Consider the following 24,367-nt stretch of genomic DNA (forward strand, 5'->3'; position numbering starts at 1 on the left):
CAAATGACTCAAACTAGAGCTTTCTCTTTTCAAGTGTAGATATCTGGAGGCAGTGGAGGGGATTGAAACTGGCAGTTTTACAGCATAAATCCCTTGTACCTGTCATCAAATTGTATTGCCCGTTTTGTTCCAAGTTGCACACCACAGATCTACAAGCTCACAACATGATGCATCATGAAACACGGTTAGCTTGTAAACCAATTTTTGGAGCACAACATCTTCATGCGAAGTATGAATAAGGCTTAATAGCTTCTGTAGTCATGTCTGAAGTGAAAATATTTAAGAATAGTCACTTAACCTGTAACTTCTTTACCACACAGACAAGCCATTTAGATCATGGATATTCTGTTTGTAAATTCCATCTTATCTTATACTATAAGTAATTTAAGCCTTATTTGACACTGGGTTCTTGAAAATATACAAAAATCTACATCTCACAAACATTGTGATGTGACATGAGCTTGTAGATCTGCCAGGGTTAATTAATGTAGTTAACAGAAATATACTCTATATACTATAATTAAACATTGTGCCAATGTAAAAAATATTTGAGGGTGCTACAGTAGGTATGAGAAGATAAGAGAACCTAGTTTATTTTAGAAACAAAATATGCTTCCAATATTCTATTGTAGGGTATGTGCAAGACAAAATAAATATGACAGGAAATAAAGTCCAGGTGACCATTACTACTTTGGCACCTACTTTGCAGTGTGAATACTTATTTCCCTCACATAACTCACGTGTACTTGTATGTAGTGTCGGGTGTTGAATGGTGCAAAGATGCTGCTCTCATGGAAGGAGAGAGAGAGCCAGAGTGTGGCCACACCCAGCCTCTTATAGTGCACCCTGGGAACACTGGCCAGGTGCTCCCCATGCACCCGATTGGCAACTCGGCAGGACCTGTGGAAAACACAAGACTAGGCCTACCTAACAAACCACACAGGCCCTAGTAGGCCAAACTACAGGGGGCTGTGACACTTGTTATAGCCTCTAGTTGAGATCGAGAATGTCCATTTCATATCAGTGCATCCAGTTTTTCATTTTGAGAAAATGATGCCACATTAATGACAAAACAGCATTTAATGGCAAAAAACAAACAATAGACACTTTAATCAGCCCTCTTCTGCCCGTGAGAAAGTGCTGTCAAGACAAATTAAAGCCGACAAGGTTTCTCTGACATGAACTATTAAGTGCCTGTTATCGTTCTACATTACTAACTTGATGGAAAACATTTTAGTCCAGGGCAAGTTCAAAGTCAGTGAAACCAGCACAGTTCCTTACTATGAGATTGGCTGTTTATCTGTTTTTATCTGTGAAACATACCAAACACATTTCTGCTTTTAAGTGTAATATAATGTAGAGATGGAGAGGTGTTATATATTTACTCCCTTTGCCGTAGTTAAGATACAATACAGGGGCTAAGAGTGTAATGTTATGGTGCTGGCCTTCACAATTAAATACAATAGGATATCTTGTAAACACTTTGCTCTGCAAATTTGTCTACAGATTAATTCAATAAATATTTGAATTGTTAACCTAACTTAACTTATTAGATTCTAAGATACAGTACTATGCTTTTTTTGTGCTACAGTATAAGGGCAACTGTATATTGTACTGTACTGTGTAGTAAGTTATAAGCATGTAATACCTGTATTACATCGAACATTAAATACTGCATAATGTACAGTGAATAACAGGTTATTAACCTCTAAAAAAAAGTTTTTTTTCTTTCATCCAACCGCCCATCAATTCAGAAAAATACTAAATACGCAAACTCGGAAAATACACTAAATTCACCATCTATGTCAGACCCAGTCAAGACACATCACACCCGTCATCCCCACACTAGTCGTGTCCTAAGGACCATCATTTGCCCCACCTATGAGAACATTAAACATGAGCTGGAGGAGCAAGATTGTCTGTTCACATTAACATCCAGGTGAGAAGGAACTCCTATTTAAGGCAGACATGTGAACAGTCTAGAAGGCCGTCTCTCTCTGCATGCTGCACGCAAAGGTGCAGTCTAAGTTGTGCCAGGGGTTCACTTGTGTTGGGATGAATGTGTCTTCACAGCCTACCTCCAGCCTTCTGCAATGAATGGCACTCATAGTCAGAGCAACCATGACTCATGCCTCACCTCTTGTTTGTTTGTACAGTACATGTCACAGCTCTGGCTGTGCTGCCTTGGAAGATTGTGGAAATGTTTGAGGCTCAAACAGCATCCATCGACACCCAAGTTGCCATTTTAGCTGTCAAAAGAAGGTAGAGTGTCCCGTCCTCCCCCCCAAGATAGCCATTGTGTTAGGGGCTGTATGGTGGGGGCTTCTCGTCTGGAGGGTAATAAGGAGGGGAGTAGCGTGGTGGGATCATAGTGGGCCACATATGACTGGGTCCAGACTGGGATTCATCTGACAGAGCTGAGGAGTCATGGAACATACTGGAGCCCTACAGACAGACACAACATTTATTTGAATATCACATTTGTATATACTATATATATATTGAATATCAGTGGTTCTCAAACGGTGTGCCATGGCCCGTGAGTGAGACAAGTCCAGGTGTGCCTTGGGATTTTGTGACAACCACACATTATTGCAATTTATAAAACGTGTAGTCCTGTTGCTTGATTCTGATTGGCTGTGGCCCGTTGTAAAATACAGTACTCAATAAACAGACACACCTGCTGACTGCTGTACGTACAGTCATACACCTTTCTAGTTTCTACACACATTTCTTTATAGAAATTTGTGAGCTACAACAATCTCACGATGCGTTGGGATGTGAGCTTGTAGAACGTCAAATTTTGCTATGAAAACGTTCAACATTTCGACGTGTCCCTTTGGTGACTTGGTGTGCCTGGGGCCTAAAAGGTTTGAAAACCACTGCTATACATTATTAATGCATCACCCTGTCAAATTGTCTCTTTTTTGACAGAAAATAGTTTTTTTTATTATTAGGGATCAGCTGTCACTATCTATTTCTAATTAACCAAAGAATAAAATTAACTCAATTTTTAAATATGAATGAACCACACGCATAAAATACAGCGTAAATAAGCCGGATTTAGCGAGAATGCTTTTATTTATATAAATAAAATAGATTAAAATATTATACATAATTTAAACTCATACAAGAAGTGTTACACACTCGTTCTGCAAGGAAGATAATCCAAACATGTTATTCGTATTTCAATAAATGTAAACATCTTATTGTCAATGAATGGCTGAATACTACAGTTTATTGACAGAAATGCCCCCTCTGAATAGTTCATGTGAGCGGAAAAGCAGAATAATAAATTACTATACCAAATAAAATGATTCTACAGTTTCACATAGAAAAAAACAAAACATCTCTGTGCTTTATAGTCACAAATTGCAGACTTCTACCATATGAATCTGTCATTAATAATTAGGCCTATTGATGTAACAGTCCAATGTGTCATGTTGCGACACATTGTGAGCCTGTAGATCGGCTATTTTGGGGCAAATGGTATGTAATGTTGATATTCATATTTGTCAAGGTGCGCTAAAGTTTTCATATTGCTGGATAATATTAATACATTAAGGGGTAAACTATCGCTGTGTTCTACATATGCCTATAAACCCGGTACATTTTCATTTTAGTTTTGAATGCCTCGTCTTTTATAATAAACAAAAGGCTTGGCTCTGAACCCGTAGCTGACAAAAGAAACATCTAGCAAACCACACAGCAATGGGAAAAAAGAATCTGAAAGACGAGAAGGACAACAAGATGAGCGTTTAACTTGATTTGGAAACTATTCACCGCTGTCATCTGTCTGTAATGAGACATGCGAGATGGCTTCATTCACTGCATTCATTGACGTCAGTTGAGCAGTACTGCATACAGTACATACGGTATGATACAGTTCAGTTGCTGTGTCCAAGGCTTATGTGCACTGCACTTTTAATATGTATAACTATTACAAAGGGCACCTACGGACGGCTGCAATTCGAAACTGGCCTCCGTAAAATCTGAATCCCCACCACCCACCCCTTTCCCCCCCTCACTGTATATGTTTCTTTTCCCTTTTACCTCCTTTATGATGAATTCCTGTTCTGTTCTTTGGCTATATATAGAAGTGTCTATTTGTAAGTCTCTAAATATTTTGATGAATTGAACAAGGTGGACCCTCTTGTAAACAAGTGTCATGCTTAACTGGGTCGTCCACTCACAGTTGACTGTCTTTGTATAGAGTTTGTGCTTGAAATGTACTGTAATTCTGCAAACTGTTAATAAATATTTCAATCAATCAATCAAAAACAGTATGACAATATTACAATATACACATATGCTTCACACAATTGCACGTGTGCACACACACACACACACACACACACAAACAATGACAGGCTTACCTGCAGGTCGTATGCCGTGTAGGGTGGCAGACAGGGGGCAGTGTTGTAGTAGGGGTTGAGAGTTGGTCTGGGAACTGGAGGCTCTGGGGGAAGCGGAGCTGTGACCGTCTCTGTCTCACATGTTTCTGAGTCAGGGGAGGGTATCTGTGAGCAAGAGACACATCAAGGGTGAAGGCTATTAGTTTTCAGTTTTCTCAGCACCACGCACACACGCACCACGCACGCATATGCACACACACACACACACACACACACACACACACACACACACACACACACACACACACACACACACAGACAGACAGACAGACATTAAAATGCACAATGGGCAATCTGGGCATCTGAACAAGAAGAACTACCCGACTTCCTCATTAAATCGTCTGAAGTCACGGCTTGGAGGACGTCGTGAACGTAAAAATTGTTTATTCCCGGGCTCCATTTGTGATCCAGGTGGTCAGTATTATTGGGAGTGATCAATACACTCCTCCCTCTCTGGTGGCGATGTGTATAATCATTGTCTTGACTTACCATGTCCTTGAAGCCGCCCAGCACTGCGGCAGTGATGATGCCCAGGAAGAGGGCGATGATGTTGAGAATGGTGGCGGACCACAGCAGGTGGTAGAGGTGCACCACGTCCTGGCAACTCCTAACCTCTGTGTATTCATGGTAGCCGCCCATCACTTCCACCCGGCTGGCCCAGTGGGGTTAGAAGCAACAGGGAGACGGGAAGTAAGACAGGATGGACCCATATGTTGGTCTGGCCGATATGATATCTATTATTTTGACATTTTCAACATAGGGTAATTATGCAGCCACTGAGTCTCGATTCTTAACCACATTAACTCCGGCGTCCCTATTCTGGGCATGTCATTACGGAATGAACATTTTCAAAAGTTGTCAAAATCTTTCAAAGATAATAGAATCTACTAGCTTGTTTTAAAAATAAATACATTGAAGTGGTTAAATAGTTACGTAAAATAGTTAAATGTTCTCAAGCTTTTAATCAAATCTATGTTTTTCAAACTGAGAAGATGTTTACATTTTTGTCAAAATATAGGTCAAAAGTAAAACATCTGTAAATGCTAGGATTGTCCATAATCGTGCCCAGAAATCTGGCATTGATCGGGCATGAGACAATACAGACATGTCAAAATAATATTCACTTAGTTTTAATAGCATTTAGTTATATGCCTAATATATCCGCTGTAACACAGGCAACATTTTCAGCACTGAGTGACAGACATAATGAACAGCTTGATTTATAGACATTGAGCAGATCCATGCCTATAAAAACCTCTAATGGTTTCCATTGTGGATGGGGAAACCACTTAAGAGAGCTGCAGGAAAGTAAGCTTGGTTGACGCCTGGTCTGGTGTGAGGCACAGACAAAAGGAGCCAGGAGGACATGCATGAGAGATGCCATCCAACCACATATTACCACGGGTGGGTTTATATGACAAGCACGCAGACTGTACATAACATTCATCATTCACTGACAACACCATGGATTGATCATCAATGGCTACCGGGCGGGGAGGGTGGAGCGGGGCTAAAAGAAATGGACCTACTTCCAAATCATGGACGATTTCCTAAACTTTTTCAAAAGATCTTTATTCTGAAGTCCCATAAGAGGATGTTCTCTGAAACATAGGTAAAAATACAATTGAACCCAGAATATATATATATTTTTTGTTTTCAACAAACAAGGAAAGTAACTAAAATCTATTATATGCAACTTTACTAAATTCAAACATTCAAAGAAACATAATATAGATAACAATAGATTAAGCCAAAATCCTTCACACCACTGGAAAGGCAAGCCAGGGCAGGTGCTGATGCACTAAGTCGTGATGTTAAACACTTACTTCCCACAGTTGTAGAGGTCGCAGCAGTAGCAGGTGTTGCTCTTCACACGCAGGTTGCAGGACATGCGTGCTGATGGCTGGCAGGGTACCTAAAGTACAAACAAACACTTTATGTCCGATTGGAGGACTCACAGACCTCATGAACAATGTCCCTATCCACAAGGTGGCATTCAGCAGACATTTAGTTACCATGTCCTATTGCATTGCATATAATGTCAAGACTTTGGAATGCAGACAAAGAATTCCCACCCAGGATTTCTAAAACGTTCTTTAACACTCCATCCTGTTTCAGCAATCTGAAAGCAACACGTGTGTTTCTTACGTCACGGTCAGATGCAGTCTCACTGGAATGGTAGTCACAGCGACCAGCATACAATGGCCTTAGATCCTGTGGTACAACGAGCCGTTACTCAAACATCCAGTGAATACATACCTGTACAGAGATATATACTACATACTCGTCTATTTTTGGAGGCAAGGTTAAGGGAACACTGAGGAAAATTTTAATGAACACAAATATTTCAACAACAAAAAAAAGTGTCATTCAGAGGCTCCGGAACAACTTTTGAAGTCTGGGGTCCAGGAGAGTGAGAAAAATAATATGACAACTTTTATGCAGATATCAATGAAGCATCTGAGTCATACAAACAATTACATTTCTCAAAGGGAACTTGGCTGAGGTTAGAAGAGCCAGAGAGAGAGAGAGAGAGAGAGAGAGAGAGAGAGAGAGAGAGAGAGAGAGAGAGAGAGAGAGAGAGAGAGAGACAGAGAGAGAGAGTGCGTGTCATAACTCTGGCGCTGTCGGACCAAACCGCCTCAAACATGGTCAAACCATATGACCAAGGGGTGAACAGTGCCGAGTGGCAATTCAACAGGCCAAACAGTGTCCGAGAGGCGAGAACCAAAACAGTTATCTGTTCCAGGGACTGCAGAGAAAGCACAGATCCTGTGGAGGACACACCGCTTCTCTGATTGGCCAACCTGACCAGTTGCCTTCACGGATTATCAATTCTGCCACTAATGTGATAGGTGTACAGTAAGTGTTATTGTGTACAATGGAACATAAAGTACGAGAGCTGTGGTCATGCAGCACGAAGATATTGCACAATGCGTGTATTCCCGACTTGCATCGTGCATGCATAGTCCGGCACCCAAAAGGGCCCAAAGGGCATATATTATTTATTAATGAATCAACTTAATTAATTAGATGTGTTATGTAAAATGTGGTACTTACGATGTGCCTTGCAGCAAAGACTCCATCAACAATAGCACAGCAGAAGGCAGCCACGACTCCGAAGCTAATAAAAACAATTGATGCCACCAGCTGTGAAAAGGAAGAATAAAAAGGTGTTCAAAAGGAGTAATGGTTTTATTAGTCTACTAAGTAGACTATTGTATTAATTCGATAGTCTAATAAAAAAATATATAATGTATAAGTAGACTCTAATTATACCAGGTGTTGTTGTTATTATTATTACGGTAATAGTATGTAAGAGGACTCAATGCAGTCCAAATTATATCAAGCTCTAAGTTTTCATTTGAAATTACTTCCATCACTAGCTGTTCCACTGAATATAGAAAATGATGTTCTATTAACCACTTCCAACCTGGCATCCTGGTTTTTAATTTAAACAATAATAAGGTATGTCACAAAACAATACATTATGTCACCACAATGCAACACTTTTTCACTATGAATACTGGTGTCCCTTGAGATTTCGACCTGCAGATTGGTGTTTGAAAAAGTTTGAAAACCACTGCTAGAGATTATTAATGTATCACCCATCTGCCTCTTTCTGTTTTTTGAGGTACAAGCTAGATGATAAAACATTATAATAAAACAGACGCACACGCATGCGCTCACTCTCTCTCACACACACACACACACACACACACACACACACACACACACACACACACACACACACACACACCTTGCTCAACTGACTGGATGGATGCTTCCAATAAATGAGACAACGTGTGATGTGGCTGCCATGGCTGGCAAGGTGCCCACTTCATAGGCACTGCGACGCCCGTTCTCCCATCCAACTCCCTTCCTTTCACTCCTCAATGAACATATTCAATTACACGTCGCCCCACCCCGTCTGCAGCTACCCCAGCTAGTGGGAGGGAGGGAGGCGGTACTGTAAGATCACATTCATGAATTAACACCCATTACCGTTTCAAGATCTCTGTAGCCAACTGCACAATGCATTGCAAACCACAACCTAAAGAATGCCTATAGGGACTGAGCCTCTATTTATATCACATACTGCATCAGAGCAATATAATGTATTAATAACCCTGGATCTAAATTTGTTTTGTTACATCATTTTGCAAGTAAATCCAAATTAAAATAATTTTGTTTACTGTCAACTATAATGTTATGTGACCCACCTGCCATATATCATATTATTGGTAATGTATGTTTCACGTAGCCTAATATAAATATATAATTCCAATTTAATAAACATTTAGTTAAGCTGCCAATGTTGTGGACTGAATTGGCAAGCATTCTGCAGAGAGTGGGACTGCACTCTGAAGTTAGGCTACATATTATCCTGGCTGGGGTTATGGGAAAGTAGAGGTAGAGGGTATCACACTACAGAACCCATTCTTCATTTCAAGAGTGGCAGACCCTGCATGGCAGCTCCCACTGCTCTTTCCTCATCTGCAGTTCCTTCCGCACATTCCAGTGTGGACATCTGTCCTCCTCCGCTTACAGCCTTCTATTTCTGGCTGCATCTCGCATGAGGCATTGGAGCCTTGTTCTGATACACAGTAGTCAAAACACCCCACAGACCGACAACAACCTCTGAACCTGGCTAGGGTTTGCTACACAAAGTGGTTCTCAAACTGTTCATGTCAAGGATCCGCATTTGTATTTGGCCACGTTCCGGACCCAGATCTGAAAATATGTTGTGCCATACAATGTTTTTAAACTTTCTCTCTCAATGAAAGCAATAAGGTACACCTGCACACTGTGTATTTGCTTGGTACATGAGTATTTTCTTATTTAATGAAGCAACGTTTCGGTACCTCCGGACATTCCTCAGGCATAAGAAAATACTCATGTACCGAGAAAATACACAGTGTGCGGGTGTACCTTATTGCTTTCATTGATGTCCACTGGCCTACGCACATGTGCATACGCCTGATTTCTAGTTGTGCGAAAGTTTTCTCCTACAAACTTTCTCTCTCAGAAATATAAGATTTTTAGACAGTAGCAGATCTTCAAACTCACAAACCAGCTCAGTTGTGGTTAGACTCCAGACTAGTGTCCACCCTGAGATTGCTAGGTCGGGGTTCGATTCCCTGTCTGGGTGATACCAAAGACTATAAAAATGTGATATACCCTGCTTTGTACTAAGTAAGAAGTAAGTAAGTCCCTGCCTACTTGTACAACATGGCTGGGGTATGTACTTGTACATGATCAAGCGACCTCACGCAACATGAAACAGTAAATAGGCATGTGCCCTATGGGTCACATGGCCGAGCAAGGATTAATTTACAAGCTCACAAAGCTAGTAGATCAGCTATTTTCTTAGAATTAATTGCATTTTGGAGTGATAAAGTTTAGTCTTCTGTATGACTATAATGGCATGATATAACAGCATGATATGGCAGCACTGTAAGTGATCTTGAAGGATGTAATATAAATCTTCTTACCATCTGCCTCTTGTTCTCTATCAAATGAGCTCCAATAATTCCCAGAAAAGAACCAAACCCAAGCTGAAATGAGAGGAAATGTTATTAGAAATACAAATCTTATTAAAACATTTCACATAATGTCTCACAATTTTATGGCATTTCATTTTATTTTCCATTTAACATTCTTATTAAACAACTGCACAGTGCGCTTTGCGTTTTTTTCTTTACGTTTCATTTTTTGAATTTTTAAATCACTCTTTCTTTCCTGTTTTTTTTTTTTATTATTCAAAGGCTAACTTAACTTTTGGGGGTTTTATGCCTTTATTTATAGGACAGCAGAAGGGGAGTGACTGACAGGCAGCAAAGGTCGTCAAGATCGGGATTCGAACCCGGGACATGAGGTGCCTGCATCTGCTACGCCAGTAGCCTGGGCCAACTAGGTCAGTGGTTCCCAAACCTTTTCATGTCAAGGACCCCCAAATTAATAATAATAATAATAATACATTTTATTTATAAGGCGCCTTTCAGGGCACTCAAGGTCGCCATACAGGTTAAAAACACAATACAAGAACACAGTTAAAAGCAGAACAAATTAGCCCGCGGACCCCCCATTTGAAGTAATATGCCAGGGACCCAGACTTATACGGCTCTAGCAGTGATTCTCAACCCGTTTAATTTCAAGGACCCCCAGTTTGACATGCATTAATCTACAGACCCCCCATTTAATGTCATCTCTATCTCTGGGACCCCCAATTTAAATAGTAAAATCAAGGTTTTATGACTTAGGGTCTATTTGGTTCCATTTATACACTCTCAGATAGATCACCTACCATAATACATTATGATTAGTTTTTTTTGAGTGGTGCAACCACTCCCTTAAGGAACTATGTGCGTGGGTGGGTGCGTCTGAGCACGAAAACAGCATGGTTGTTTTTCACCTGTGCGCAACCTAACACACACACAAACACAAACCCCCCCCCCCCGGGGACCCCCACACGGAGTTGCACCACTCACTTCACACGGGTGTGATTTTTACTTTAGGTCCTCAAAAATGTCAGAACATCAGAACGCTGAAGGCTTGGGGACTGTGGAAAACACAAATTTATGAACAAGCAGCACTTGCCTCACTCTAATGCCAGTAATGCTGAATAATGAATGTGGAGAACATTCACCCCTCAGAGACCAGTGGTAATTAAGAACATCAGAGTCCAGGAGCAGGAAGAGCTCAGTGGAAACACTTTGGTTCAGTGTGGACATTCACAACATGGGGGGCCCTGAGCATGATGCTAGATGGCTAAATGTCACTCACAATAACTCCTGGATAGTAGCCACCCACTGTGATGTTCTGTGTTCTGGTAGTCGCTGCCAGGCCAAAGATGAGGATAAGTACGGATACGATGAGCAGCATCACTGTGACCATGATGGATTTCCTCTTCCTCCTCTTGAAGGAACCTGGTAGATAGATAGGGATGCACGATTAATTTAATCAGCCATCATATCGGTGTTGGCCTAAAACTGTGATATCGAACCTATATCAAAATAATATATCAGGTTTTAGCCACAAAGAAAATCATAATCATTGAAGGCTGCAGATCCAATGTAGAAGTATTTGCCTGGGAAGCTTTCAAAAGGGTCAACCAGTTGGAACATTTTTAAATAACAAATATACTACATTCAACGTTCAAGCTGTTTATGTTGGAATTTCAATATAGTGCATCCCTAGTTTTGGAATAAAGAGGCATTGCTTTTTTATGCCTTTTTCAGAAATGACACATTTTGAATTTGTTTTGATAGAGCTAAAAAAACATTTTGATTTTGATTTGAATTACCTAGTAGTTACGTATTTGTAGTGCCGGTTTCTTAAAATACTACTAGACCTGTTAAACCAGTACACTGCTAATACAAACAAAAGTCATGCTTAGGTTTGATAATCAGTTGAACTGCATCCCATTAACTGCAGGCTATGACAAGTTTGACAATTATGCAGAGTGATAGGCCTATACTTGTCTGACGACATTGATGGTTGGCATGTCTACTTCAATGTGCTGCAATAATAATTTTAGCCATCATAAAATAACTTGTTTTCTTTGTATGTTTTATGTGACCACTTTATGCAAATAGTAGGGTGATAGGAGCACATCACTTTCATGTGTCAAAGGTGCCAGGTGGGCTAGTATGGACAATTCAGAAACCTGCCTACCAATGACATCATCGATGGGGTTTCCAAAAGATATAGCACACTGGATGATGTCATTGGTACTAGGCAGGTTTCTTAACTGTCAACAGCCCACCTCTGATCAGACACAAAGAGCGAGTAGACATACCTACAATCTTATATGAGTGAGAACCAATTATATTTATGAACATAAAGGTTGAAAACGCATGGGTGGTGAAGCCCAAAACAACCACACATGGCACCCTAAACTCGAAGCACATGAGGCTAGTCAGTCAGTATAGGGCCTATAGGCGAATGATAGAAGACGAAGAACCAAACCAATATAAACCACCATTCACTTCCAGTCTAGAATAGGTTACGGTTGCCGCACCTGCAGTGCCGACCTCAGACAGGTCGTGACCGGAGTCACCATACCGGGGACTGCCTGCCCGTTTTATATTTTCGACAAGTCTGGTCGAATTGTTGGCTTCCGTTACGCTGTGGTAACATTAACAATTTAGAACACGGGCTGTTGAAAAATCGACTAGAACCAGGGAGGCCAATACCGAAAGCAAAAACAAAAGGGGGGGAAATCCGGATAAATGTACAACATAACGTATGACCATGTGTCCACAGCCTTGAAGCAATACAGTACAACACCCATTTGATCAAGTCGCTGACTCGCCACGCCGCTGACCTTGCGCGCACATACCCATTGTAGTGTCGGAGAGAGTTACTCCGCTGGCTTGTTGGTGGTGGTTCTGCACAGGCGGCATGTTTTTTTTTTTGGGGGGGGGTGATTCACTCACAGGACGAACCCCCAACCGAACTACGATTCCAGATTAAAAACCAAATACCTGATAAGCGGACCAACTAACTCTTTGCAGCTATAAGCTAACGTAGACGGGATCTTTGCTTGCAGTGGCATTCTCTGATACCAGCCCAGCCGTCCCCGTTCGCTGCAGTCGTGCCTTGCCTTGCCTTGCCTGGCTGAGTGGCTGTCTCGTTTACATCTATCTATTCTGCGCCTACAGTACAGATCTCTGCCATGGGAGTTTAGAGTCGCTGCTGACTGTGCGCATGCTCAAGCAGCTTGAATTACATGTATACTGGAGAAGATGATTTATTGCCCATGCATTGCTAGTTCAACTTCAAATCCGATTTTCAACATTGGCTAAAGATCCATTTTAATATCGTTAGCTTTAATATATGGCTACTATAATAGTTAATAGAGCCTAGTAGTAGGCCTATCATCATCATTAGTGTTGTTAAGTTTTAACTGTTAGATAGATAAAGACCGCAAGTCGATTCAAATTTCAAGTTATACTAGGTAGTTGAGTTGAGTTAAAATCAATTAAGTCACAAATCACTTAAATAAGAGGTTATGCATTTATGATAAATAGAGTCCTGTATTGTAAGTTCTTGGATAAATAGGACTAGCCAGCGCCGCGGCCAGCCGAATACCGGATGTCTCACCGGGGTCTGAGGACACTAGGCTTTTAAAAGGAGACGTCTTCAGTGCGCGTCGAGCGCCCCCGCGTGTCAAAACAATGATTTACACATATAGCAATAATGTGCTTTTAATCCCTTTCAAATAATAAGGTAATTCATGTCCAATGCTTTGGTGCTTTTGTTTCATTATACAGTTATCATTGTAGGCGCATGATAATAATAAGATCTATTTATTTAGGGTTTAGGTAGCCCTGAAACATGACTGTCTCGGGCGTCATGTGAACCATATGGCTAAGGTTTAGGCTACTTTGAAATACCGGTAGTAAAGTCTCAGAAAAGCAAAAGCACAAGATCAGCTGTCAGCTGCAGCCTAAAAAGCTATGCATGGCCTAGGTAGTAGTAATATCCTGTGTGTGTGTGTGTGTGTGTGTGTGTGTGTGTGTGTGTGTGTGTGTGTGTCAGAATCTCTGATAAATCAATTTCTAAATCAATATATCGGCTATTTTCTCAAATGTCCGAAATAGGCTAGTGGGCAATGTATGTTTCTAATAATAATCAAAATGTATACACAAGCTACAAAGTAGCCTATAGTGACTATACGTTTTCAAATGTTGTAGTGGAGTAAAAGTACAACATTTGCCTCTGAAATGAGTAGGCCTACTGAAAATTGGAAAAGTTAAGTAAAAAAAAGAAAATCAAAATTGTACTTAAAAAAGTATAGGCCTACTTCAGAATCAATCTTTATTGTCACATCAAGTAAGGTGGATGAAATTCGATCTTATATGGGGCTTAGGGCAGTTAAAGACATAATGTGCATATATAATAGGCCTATGACTAATCTGCACGAGAGGCCTACAATTAATGTGACTAAAGTGCATATAAATAAGTCATGACTGTACGTGTATAAATAAAATCCCTATTAAAACACATTTCAGTTCAGTCTGTGCAGTGTCACCAGACTTAGCTCTTGTTCATCAGTCTGACAAACACAAACTGTCCAAGAGTCTGCATGGTGGTATAGATACTCAGTGCTCCCGATGCTCTTGTATCATTTGCCTGGCCGGCAACGGTTTGAACAGGCTGACTGGTAGTCTAGTGAATGTTCCTGATGATGCTAATAGCAATTAGCCACTGTCTCTCTCTCTCTCTCTCTCTCTCTCTCATGTATTTCCTGGAGGGGGAAGCTTCCCTCTGTGCATGTGCATAGTTACTTTACACCACTATATGTAGTGCCAGTGCCTGCATAATGCCATGCTAGTATAGCAACTGCGGAGCCATGAGGCCCATGAGGGCAGGAGCCTCTCCTGTTTCTGTAGAGTGAGGCAGTTTACAGCGTACGCCCCCTGCATGATGTACAAGTACTACTAAGTACACCCCCTGGTCATGACGCTATAGTATGTCGCAGGGATTTACCTCTTGATGCCGAGTGCCAAGCAAGGAGGCACTGGGTCCCATCTTTGGTACGACCCGGCCGGGGATCGAACCCCCGACCTCCCAGTTGCAGGGCAGACACTCTAATGGTTAGAGTTAATCAAATAATCTGGTTAGTTTTTAAACAGATTATTTTGGTTAGAGTCTAAACCAGATTATTTTGGGTTGCTATTTGACCCAGGTCTTAACTTTGATTCTCAAATCAACTCAGTTGATATGTAGCTACAATCATTCATCTATAGATTTTCCTGAACTTGAAAAAGTAATTCAGACATGAAATGATTATATAGGCTCGATTTATTCTGCAGGTCCAGAAAGTATATGGTTGTAGTTTTCCATGCAGGAGAATAGATCAATCCTGATTTCAACACCATGGGTATGTGCCTTAGAGTTGAAGAACTATAGGCTACAGCCGGCTACTGATTAATTTTATTATGCTCTTCCATCCATAATTTATGCAACGTTTTTAATTGAATGTTTATCTTATAAGTGCATAATTCATTGATTAAATCATTACCTTATTTAGGCTACTGTAACCACACACTCTTTCTCTCTCTCACACGCACGCACGCACACACACACACACACACACACACACACACACACACACACACACACACACACACACACACACACACACACACAATAGCAAAGAATAGATTTTTTTCCATGACGCAATATCTCTTTTCATAAAAAAGGAAGAGGGAAAAAAACCTCAGAAGTCCCCCTCTTCTAGAGTACTTTTACATGGGGTAAGAGAACGCTACGTGACTGGAGTACAGATATGCGCAGGGCCAGGGACTATAGCCTGTATACTTGAAGTCCCACCAGGCAGAGCCTATGGTAAGCATATGGCGCAGTATCAGCCTGTATGTAGGCCTAATGTGTCGCGGATGGGCTGGTATGTAGGCCTACATGATGGCTGCAGGAAACCATTTTCTAAAATAGGGCCTATATATTGTATACTGTTATATCAGGAGCCTGCAAAAGGGGGAAAGTTTTTAAACATCCAGTCTCCATTAAAGAAAACCTATACCAAAACACTAAAACATGCATGCAGGCATGCAACAGATAGGCCTACGTGTGTCTTAATTTGCTCATTTGGTAGGCGGTGATTGACAACAGCACGTTGTGGTGAGATACTGAAGCTATAAATATTGTTTTCAGGCGGTGCGTCGCAGTCAGTCCAGATCAACGGACAATGGGAGTTTGGTGTGCGTGTGTAGAATGCAGTGCAGTGCAACGGCCCCGGTCGTTGCCAAAAGGTCTTTGGGGATTAAGAAAAAGAGCACTTTCCATCCCACCCCCAGTTTTGCTCCCTCGAGCATTCATTCACTATGATGCGCGTCTAGTTGAGAGGAGGTTCTCCAATGCCCGTCTCCCACTGCGTGCGTAAAACTTTCTAATGAAATCCCCAATAACTTTGTGACCAACTTAGAATTCGTTCCTGCAGGGGTACAGCGGGTTTCAAGATATTAATCGACGTTTTCATCGCAAGAAAACTTCAGGTATGTCCGTTTTTTTATATATATAATTGTAATACTTTAGAATAGCCTAGAGTTAACCACCGACATTGTTGTGAAATTCAACTTTCAACATTGTTTGTTAAAAGTTTGACTGAAAAAGACAGAATGCTATATGTGTATTGTATAGCTTAACAATTTTGCAGATGCCACCATGCATGTGCCGCTTTAATTCGAAGGGGACGGTAGATGTGATTGGTTTAACAAGTACCTTTCCCTCTGTGAAGATTCATGGAGCCCAATGCCACGGAGGGAGGGGCTGCCAATGAAGAGGCGCCCGTTAAACCTCATCCACACTCATCATCCATCAGCGTAAGTCCACTTCTAAAGGATGAAATTGAAAACACATACAGTTTCCTATGTCGATAATAATGTAGAAACAATATTAGTCTTAGTTTGTATATAGCTTATTAGTGAAATAAGTAAAGTATAAATAGCAATAGTTTAACACATAATGCAATGGATTCATTGACACTTTATACATAATTCCAACAGCATACAAAACTGTTGCAGAAGAGCAGTTCGGACAGTTTAAGCCTTTTTATTCAGATTTATATAGACTACAAATAATGACTTACGTTTGGATCTTGCATGCAATCTTCCTCAGAGCACAAAATACATATCTTTTATATCTGATTACTTTAAAAGCTATAAAGACATCCTACAACTGAAGACACGTTTTCACACACATATATAGGAACTGAAATTGCGGTGACATTATGAAGCACCCCATGGTTCCTTGGGGATGTGTGGACGCTGAGAGTCTAGTGTGTAACATCTGGCTGTCAAAGTGTGACCCCCCATCTCTGCATGTCTGCAGCTGCTTCTCTGAGCAGGAGGGTCCAATCAGAGAGGATCATCTCTCCCAAAGAGGGCCAGAAAGGTCCCCAGCGGGGTTATAATTTGATGAAAAGGAGGACGGGACTAGCAGTGCAATATCCATGAACATGCAGTGCGATTCGGTGAAAATACTTGGCGTTGTAGTTTAGAAAAGAAAAACTTGATAGAATTCTTGGCAACATTTGTGCCACATTTTTTCACCAAATTGGCTGTCGTTATATGAAAGAAATTGGATTGAGTAAAAAAAAAGAAAGAAATAGTGATCGAGAATGTGCGGCAGGAACTTCTTTTCAGAGTTTTTCCCATTTCTTGTGTCTCCCTCTCAGCGGCATCCAAGTGAAAAAAGACATGGCATGGAAGAGGAGCAGGAGACACTGGCTGAACATCGGCCCCTGGAACAGGAGGACCTGAACTTTGAAAAATGGAAGCGCAAGCCTGTACCCCAGAGGACACTGTACCAGCAAATAGGTGGCGTTAAGACGTACCTGTGGAATGCAGAGACCCGCGAATTCATGGGGCGCACCGGAAAGAGCTGGAGTAAGTTGATGTGTGTGTGTGTGTGTGTGTGTGTGTGTGTGTGTGTGTGTGTGTGTGTGTGTGTCTGTGTGTGTGTGTGTGTGTGTGTGTGTGTGTGTGTGTGTGTGTGTGTGTGTGTGTGTGTGTGTGTGTGAGTGCATGCGTGCGTGCGCACGTGTATGTGTGTGTAATCTGTGCATGTGTATGTGTGCAAGGTGGGGGGGTACTTTCTACATAAGGAAATCTGAAAGTCAGAAACAAATACATTTATATTATACTTTCAGCTACACTGATGTACAGTATTAATCATTGTTCGTGCATGTTTGTTTCTGTCATATACAGTTGAGTGTATTTCAGCTGTAATCAGCAGTTGGCAGGCAGTCTCCATGTGATCGAGAACGAACATGGTGTCTTGATGGCTTATTGTTCTTAAGGGAGATTGAAATGGCTCCCCAGTCCACAGACTCGCCTCACTGTGCTGTGTGTGTGTATGTGTGTGTGTGTGTGTGTGTGTGTGTGTGTGTGTGTGTGTGTGTGTGTGTGTGTGTGTGTGTGTGTGTGTGTGTGTGTGTGTGTGTGTCCTCAAGCTCAATGTTTACATAGGTGCGTGGACAAGTCAGAACCGTCCCGACAAAAACAGACTGCCTGGGGACGTAGCCCCAGTGGGAGAGCACTGTTCAGGGCCTTGCACTGGCCAGGAATCACATTCCTCATACATCTTAGCCTGCTCTCTACTGCCTCTTTCCCAAAGCCTCAGCAACCTCATAGCTGACCTTAGCATGCTTGCAGACCCTCAGTTGCAGTCAAACACGTAAGAGATGCTCCAGTGTTTTTTTTCTTAGGGCTCCACGCCATGTTAAAGAAACGTTCTTGGCAGAGGTGGATGCCTAGAGGGATTTGTTGAGTCACTGATGATGGAGCAGCCTTTTAGTATTCTAGGCTAGTGGCTGTGTGACGCTGTTCGAGCTCCCAACCCCCATGTCCACTCACTGTACAACGCGGTGGACAATCAAAACCCAACAGCATAGAGAAAACACCCCAGGCATCACCTAATGGCGTAAAGCTGGGATGTGTACCAAGGAAGAAGAGTCAGGCCAGTTGAAGACTCATTTCAGAAGCATAACCGCTGTGCGCTGCACACTTGTGAAGACGTGGGGCCCATGTGTCTGTCGAAGAAAAGGCCATGAGTTGAAGTCTGTGATGTGTGTCCTGTGAGAGGAGTGCGTAAGAGGGGACACAATACCAGAGTGGGGTGATTGGGGCTCCTTGGAGCTGGCTGGGCCTCTATGACTGCAAAAGACCTTCACTACGATGGCAACCGGAGGTTCACTGTGTTCCTGAGTGAAAGGACAGCTGAGAGAATTCTCACTGAGCTTAAACAGAAAGGCCTTTGTCGCTCCGGGGAACGCAAGGCTGGCTGCAACCAGTCCCCTGTGAAATTGCCCTGCACAGCAAAAGCCATTTAATTTGGGGCACGTATGGTTTGATTGGTTGCTAATGGACTGTTAATTGAAAAAATGGGAAACAACGCTAGTTCTTAGGGTTTACTATGCAGGTTTCCTCATGTGAGATGATTGCAGTGGGTTTTGATTTTAAAACACATATAATGACTGAAGTGATTTTCATTTCCAGACAAGGAGAGAGACAGAACTTTTGTATGACTAAACAAATTAGTGAAAGGACAGTGGCTTGAGTCCAGATAGGACACACAGAATTGGACACGCGTTAACATCATTCACTGTTTCTCTCTCCTTACCTCTCAGGTCTCATCCTCCTCTTCTACGCTGCACTTTATACATTTCTGGCGGCCATGTTTGGAGGCTGTATGTTTTGCCTTATGTGGTCCATTAGTCCCTACCATCCAACATACAATGACAGAGTGATGCCACCAGGTAAATACAACCTCCTCCACTGCCACCACTCCTTTACCCCCTACCTCTCAAGTTCCTCCTCCTGCTTTCTATTGCCCCTGTCCAGTGTTGGCACAGTTGACTGTCTGTGGGTCTCCGTTGGCAGGTATGACGATGGCCCCACACCATGAAGGCCATGATATCGCCTTCAACGCCTCTGAACGCAAGACCTGGAAGAAATATGCAAAGGCATTGGACGAATACCTGAAACGTGAGTCAGACACTTGATATAATACAGTTTGTATATAGAGGTGACAGAATTTAGTGGTGGGAGAAGACAACTGTGTTGGACAGAAAGCAATGAGGTTGTTGGGTGTGTGTTGAAATCATCTAGTGGGTACACAGTGAGTTAATCCTCCACTACCTTTGTCCCTTATTCCAACTGCTTCTTGCACGGCATTCTGGGAAGGGAAGCTTCTTTGTGGTTAGAGCACAGCCATTGAATGCTTCTTTTTATTTTTTCTCCACACCCTGCTTTTGTCAGGCTGCCTTAATCAGAGGCCTGGCCCTGGCAGGGCATTGCGGCTGCGTGGCTTATTTATGCCCTCTCTCTCTTTCTCCTACCCCAACCACCCCCTTCCCAACCCCCCCCCCACACACACACACACACACACACACACACACACACACACACACACAAACTGTTCACCACTTTCAGCATATAGTGACAGTACTCAGGAGCGCAAGAATATCCCCTGTGGACAGGAGAGGTACTCCATGCAGGAGGACTTGGAGGAGAGTTCAGAGCGAAAAGCATGTCAGTTCAAGAGGTCCTGGCTGGGGGACTGTTCAGGTCTCCAGGACCACAACTATGGCTATTCTCAGGGAAAGCCATGCATCCTCCTACGCATGAACAGAGTAAGCCAAGTGCAATTACTTGTATTAGTAGGCCGTGCTGTTACAGAATTAATTAATACACATAACACAAGCATCATGGAGCAGCCAATACACAGAATAACCCTGGGTTTTCCCATTTGTACACTTTCAGAGTAAAGTCAACATTCAGGATTTTCACATTGTCAGTGACCTCTTGTGGCCATTTTTGGGATTGAGAGACTAAACAGTATAAACAATCATATCCAGCTTAAATTCTGTTTAGTTAAAGTTATTTTAAACAGCATAATTGTTCATTGTATGAATGAACCTTTGAGTGTGATTTGAAATACTTAAAACATGATTATACAGGAATTGTCTCTGCTTGATGTGAAGATTCTATTTGCATAGGGTAAACAAAAACAGAAAATGATACCCCTAACATAAAACTACACATCTTGAGATGACAATTATATTTGATTTCTCTTCTTGTAGATTCTTGGGTACCTACCTGGTCAAGGCAAGCCAATAAATGTGACTTGCGGAGTTAAGGTACAGTAAGAGTCATCATTTATTCCACAATAAACTGGGAATAACACTATCTATGAAAGTGTCATGATGATACTTTTCTACTGTAAAGTCTAATTTATATTTTGTCATACGACAGTGCCCCTCGCAGTCATACAGTTAAAATATGAATTAGGCTTGAGTCAAGAGAATGTGACTTTTCATTCTTTCAGAAAGGGCCACCAGAAGCCCTGGGAGAACTCCAGTTCTTTCCTAAAAGCATTTTTGACATGAAGTACTTTCCATATTATGGGAAGCTAAGGCATGTAAGTAAGGGTTTCATACCTTCAGCGCAAACTGCTGTGCGCATTCACGTCATTGTTCATGATATTTGTTATTGTTGAGATAATGGCTCGTCTTGACCCAAACCTCCCATGTCTCACCTGTTCCTAGGTAAACTACTCATCACCGGTTGTGGCCGTGCGCTTTTCAGGAGTACAGTATGACACTCACATCCAAATACAGTGCAAGCTCAATGGCAAGGGCATCATCAATGATAATCCCAATGACCGCTACCAGGGCAGTATTACCTTCTACTTGGAAGTAGGAGCATAGGTCGAAATGAGCACATCAAGTGGGATGCTCCCATGGCAACATTAGATGAGAAAAATCTATGACAACTCTCAAGTTGAACCGTTATTTGACATATATTACATAGGGTTCCCTCTCGCTCCTTTTCATTCATATGTCAATGTGCCTTCAGCTAGAAAAGCAGATTCCTCAAGAATGTCACTGGAGACATCATCGTCCCACACTTTGTACATGTAGCTGCCTTTGCAACCTGAGAATGTTGCTGGAGTATGCGTTCATTGGCACATGTGCGCACACGCATACACACACACACACACACATACACACACACACACACACACACACACACACACACACACACACACACACACACACACACACACACACACACACACACTTCATTGAAACAGTGTTGCTGAGCACCATACATGTAGAGAATGAATTCCCATTGAATACATGACATTTTGTAATGATTAGCACATTAATATAATTAAATTCACAATATAGAAGGCACTGCCCAATAGTTAGTTCTTCTAGATAGGCAAAGTAACTTAAAAACATTAATAGACAATTACAAATACTGTTAAGGATAGGATATGGTTGTGTGACACACTTGGTGTGACATCAAAGTGTGTACTAATTTCTTTTGCATACTTTTCAAACATGTATATTTTATGGTTTCCAAGATTATCATGAAAACAGGACTTATACTGTACTTACACAGTAAAACAATAATAAATGTATGCAAATACAGTATTACCTTTTTGTTGAGTAGGTCAGTATTATTATATTACATTTATGAAATAAGCACTATGAGTCATTTATTGCCTTCTCTTTTGTAAAAACATCTGGCTGCTTTTGAAAATATACTACAACAGGTGACTGTGATCAATAAAAGGAAGAGATACTGTGAACTAGTTTGTCTTTGTGAAACCTTTATCTGTTATGTGGAAGTAACACATTGGTCATATAATTAATCCTATCCACACTGAATACTAACCTTGTTCCTGCTGATTTTATTCTTATTAGTTCTTTAATAAATAGGCTACAGTTTCCTTCCCATGTGACTTATGGTGTATCTTTATAACATTAGGCCAGTTCATAGTACAGCCCGTTATGTAGGTGATAATTAAGAATCCCTACACACTCACACAGCCACACCCACACACAAATTAACCTTTCACAGTGGTTATCAAGAACTAGAACGTATCCAATCAAATTTAATGCACAAGGTATTAAAAGTCCTTTGACTGAGCATTTCATAGACAAGATTAACAGTATGTGAATCTATTGTTGCTGAACGCCTTTGTGGAACGCCAATAATAGTAAGCACAAGTCATGCCACTGTCATAAAAATCACGTTACTGTTCAAAGTCAAGAAGACACCACAGAATAATTCACAATGTAGTGTACTTGCGTACTGAATGGTGGCTTACTGTCACAAGACATATGACCTTGTCTTTTGCAGCACTGCAATAAAAAAGCTGTAGCAAAACAAAGTCAGAGAAAAGTGATACAAAACAAGAAAGCTTTATTTAATGTATTCCCCACATACTATGTTCAACAAGCTTATACCAGATTCTTCATCAGATGGAGATGAGCTTCATGATGAGCAACTGAAAAGTGCAACAAAAAGGCTATCTAGTGGGAGAGTGAATGTGTGATCACATGTACTAGTGTGGAACCAGGGTTGAATCAAAACTAAAGCCATGACTAATAAACAGCTAGATATTAGATTTCATAACTTTCATATAACTGCATAATGGCTCATGTTATTAATGGAACTGTACTAAAGCATGGTAGCTTAGGCCAGATCATGTGGTGTGTTGGTGTATGTTGGGCCAAGTCAATTGCTCGACCAGAACCATGATCTAACTGCAAAAACCTAATTTGCTGCCCTCTGGCTAATGGGTTTTGAAAGTTTGAATTTGTCATTCATTTGAAAGAACAGGGCCAGGTTAAAACAGGTGAGGACACAACCACAATACAATTACAAAATGTTAACTAATATTAATGTAATTTACTTGAGAGAAATGTACATTTAAGGGCAAAGGTAGGGCAACCACAACTAAGAACACATCCCATCTTCCATTCCCTGAGAGGGGACTTTGCAACAGTGAAAGAAATATATTACACAAAAATTACCTTTACAAAAGAAAATGCTGGTTAGTTGTCTTGAAAAGTTAGTGTCCTTCCACTGAGCTACCTTTATGTGAGCATGTGCAAAAGCTACATCACTCCGATATGAATACTGGATGAGTGTGAATTAATTAAAAGGAATGTTGTATCAAGAAAACAATGGGTTTGCATAATAATGTTATAAGGTTTCTATTAGCTTGCTCATACATTCATGGCGTTATATGAAATAACAAGTAATCAAAAAAAACATAATTCATCCTATACAAGAGTCATTTACATAGATATATTGTACAGCACATTAAACAAGTGAGAATAAACAGCCTCTTGGAAGCCTTTCTGAGAGGACGTGGATGGCTAATAACAGAGACCATCAATAACATGCAAACGATGCAATATCAATCTGTTTTGGTAATTCAGTCAGTCATTGGTGTCAAAACAGCGATGGTTGGTGACAGAAATCACTGTTGAGTGGCGGTTGAAGTTAATTACAAAAAGGGACAAGATAGGAGAAGATATTAGCGGAAAATCACTGCGGGAAAGTGGAAAGGAGGAATTTGGGATGCCAGGGAAGCAACAGGAAAAGGGCGGAAGGCTGCCT

The 24,367-nt window shown here is 41.3% G+C and overlaps 2 protein-coding genes across 5 annotated transcripts; one reads left to right on the top strand and one right to left on the bottom strand.

Moving 5' to 3' along the window:
* Positions 1-1,028: 1,028 nt before the first annotated feature.
* tmem255a (transmembrane protein 255A) lies at positions 1,029-13,424 on the bottom strand. 3 transcript variants are annotated; one of them, XM_080774483.1, is made up of 10 exons: positions 12,760-13,424; positions 11,202-11,344; positions 9,911-9,973; positions 7,476-7,565; positions 6,564-6,629; positions 6,242-6,330; positions 5,945-6,016; positions 4,905-5,067; positions 4,377-4,520; positions 1,029-2,445 (listed from the first exon to the last, which is right to left on the bottom strand). In XM_080774483.1, the coding sequence occupies exons 1-10, from the start codon at positions 12,821-12,823 to the stop codon at positions 2,302-2,304; spliced, it is 1,038 nt and encodes a 345-aa protein (XP_080630609.1). In that variant the 5' UTR covers positions 12,824-13,424; the 3' UTR covers positions 1,029-2,301. The 3 variants fall into 3 exon arrangements, with proteins under 3 accessions (XP_080630609.1, XP_080630611.1, XP_080630610.1); XM_080774485.1 differs by lacking the exon at positions 5,945-6,016 and having other exon boundaries at positions 1,030-2,445; positions 12,760-13,418; XM_080774484.1 differs by lacking the exon at positions 5,945-6,016 and having other exon boundaries at positions 1,030-2,445; positions 4,905-5,072; positions 6,241-6,330; positions 12,760-13,418.
* A 2,303-nt stretch (positions 13,425-15,727) lies between these two features.
* On the top strand, positions 15,728-22,500 carry atp1b4 (ATPase Na+/K+ transporting subunit beta 4). Of its 2 annotated transcripts, XM_080774487.1 has the most exons (10): positions 15,728-15,773; positions 16,384-16,438; positions 16,681-16,765; positions 17,620-17,830; positions 19,573-19,701; positions 19,826-19,930; positions 20,378-20,577; positions 21,028-21,084; positions 21,273-21,365; positions 21,493-22,500. In XM_080774487.1, the coding sequence occupies exons 3-10, from the start codon at positions 16,685-16,687 to the stop codon at positions 21,652-21,654; spliced, it is 1,038 nt and encodes a 345-aa protein (XP_080630613.1). In that variant the 5' UTR covers positions 15,728-15,773; positions 16,384-16,438; positions 16,681-16,684; the 3' UTR covers positions 21,655-22,500. The 2 variants fall into 2 exon arrangements, with proteins under 2 accessions (XP_080630613.1, XP_080630612.1); XM_080774486.1 differs by lacking the exon at positions 15,728-15,773 and having other exon boundaries at positions 16,237-16,438.
* Positions 22,501-24,367: the final 1,867 nt, after the last annotated feature.

This window comes from Protomyctophum bolini (assembly GCF_963924005.1).
Source record: "Protomyctophum bolini genome assembly, chromosome: 10".
Lineage (NCBI taxonomy): Eukaryota > Metazoa > Chordata > Actinopteri > Myctophiformes > Myctophidae > Protomyctophum > Protomyctophum bolini.

Bases quoted from the DNA above. Each gene is read 5' to 3' on its own strand.
- atp1b4 (XM_080774487.1), top strand. From the start codon at position 16,685: ATGGAGCCCAATGCCACGGAGGGAGGGGCTGCCAATGAAGAGGCGCCC. The intron at 17,831-19,572 runs GTAAGTTGATGT...CTTACCTCTCAG, and splicing joins GCGCACCGGAAAGAGCTGGA to GTCTCATCCTCCTCTTCTAC. The intron at 19,931-20,377 runs GTGAGTCAGACA...CACCACTTTCAG, and splicing joins ATTGGACGAATACCTGAAAC to CATATAGTGACAGTACTCAG.
- tmem255a (XM_080774483.1), bottom strand. From the start codon at position 12,823: ATGCCGCCTGTGCAGAACCACCACCAACAAGCCAGCGGAGTAACTCTC. The intron at 6,630-7,475 runs GTAAGTACCACA...GTTGTACCACAG, and splicing joins TCTTTGCTGCAAGGCACATC to GATCTAAGGCCATTGTATGC. The intron at 2,446-4,376 runs GTAAGCCTGTCA...GTCTGTCTGTAG, and splicing joins ACACGGCATACGACCTGCAG to GGCTCCAGTATGTTCCATGA.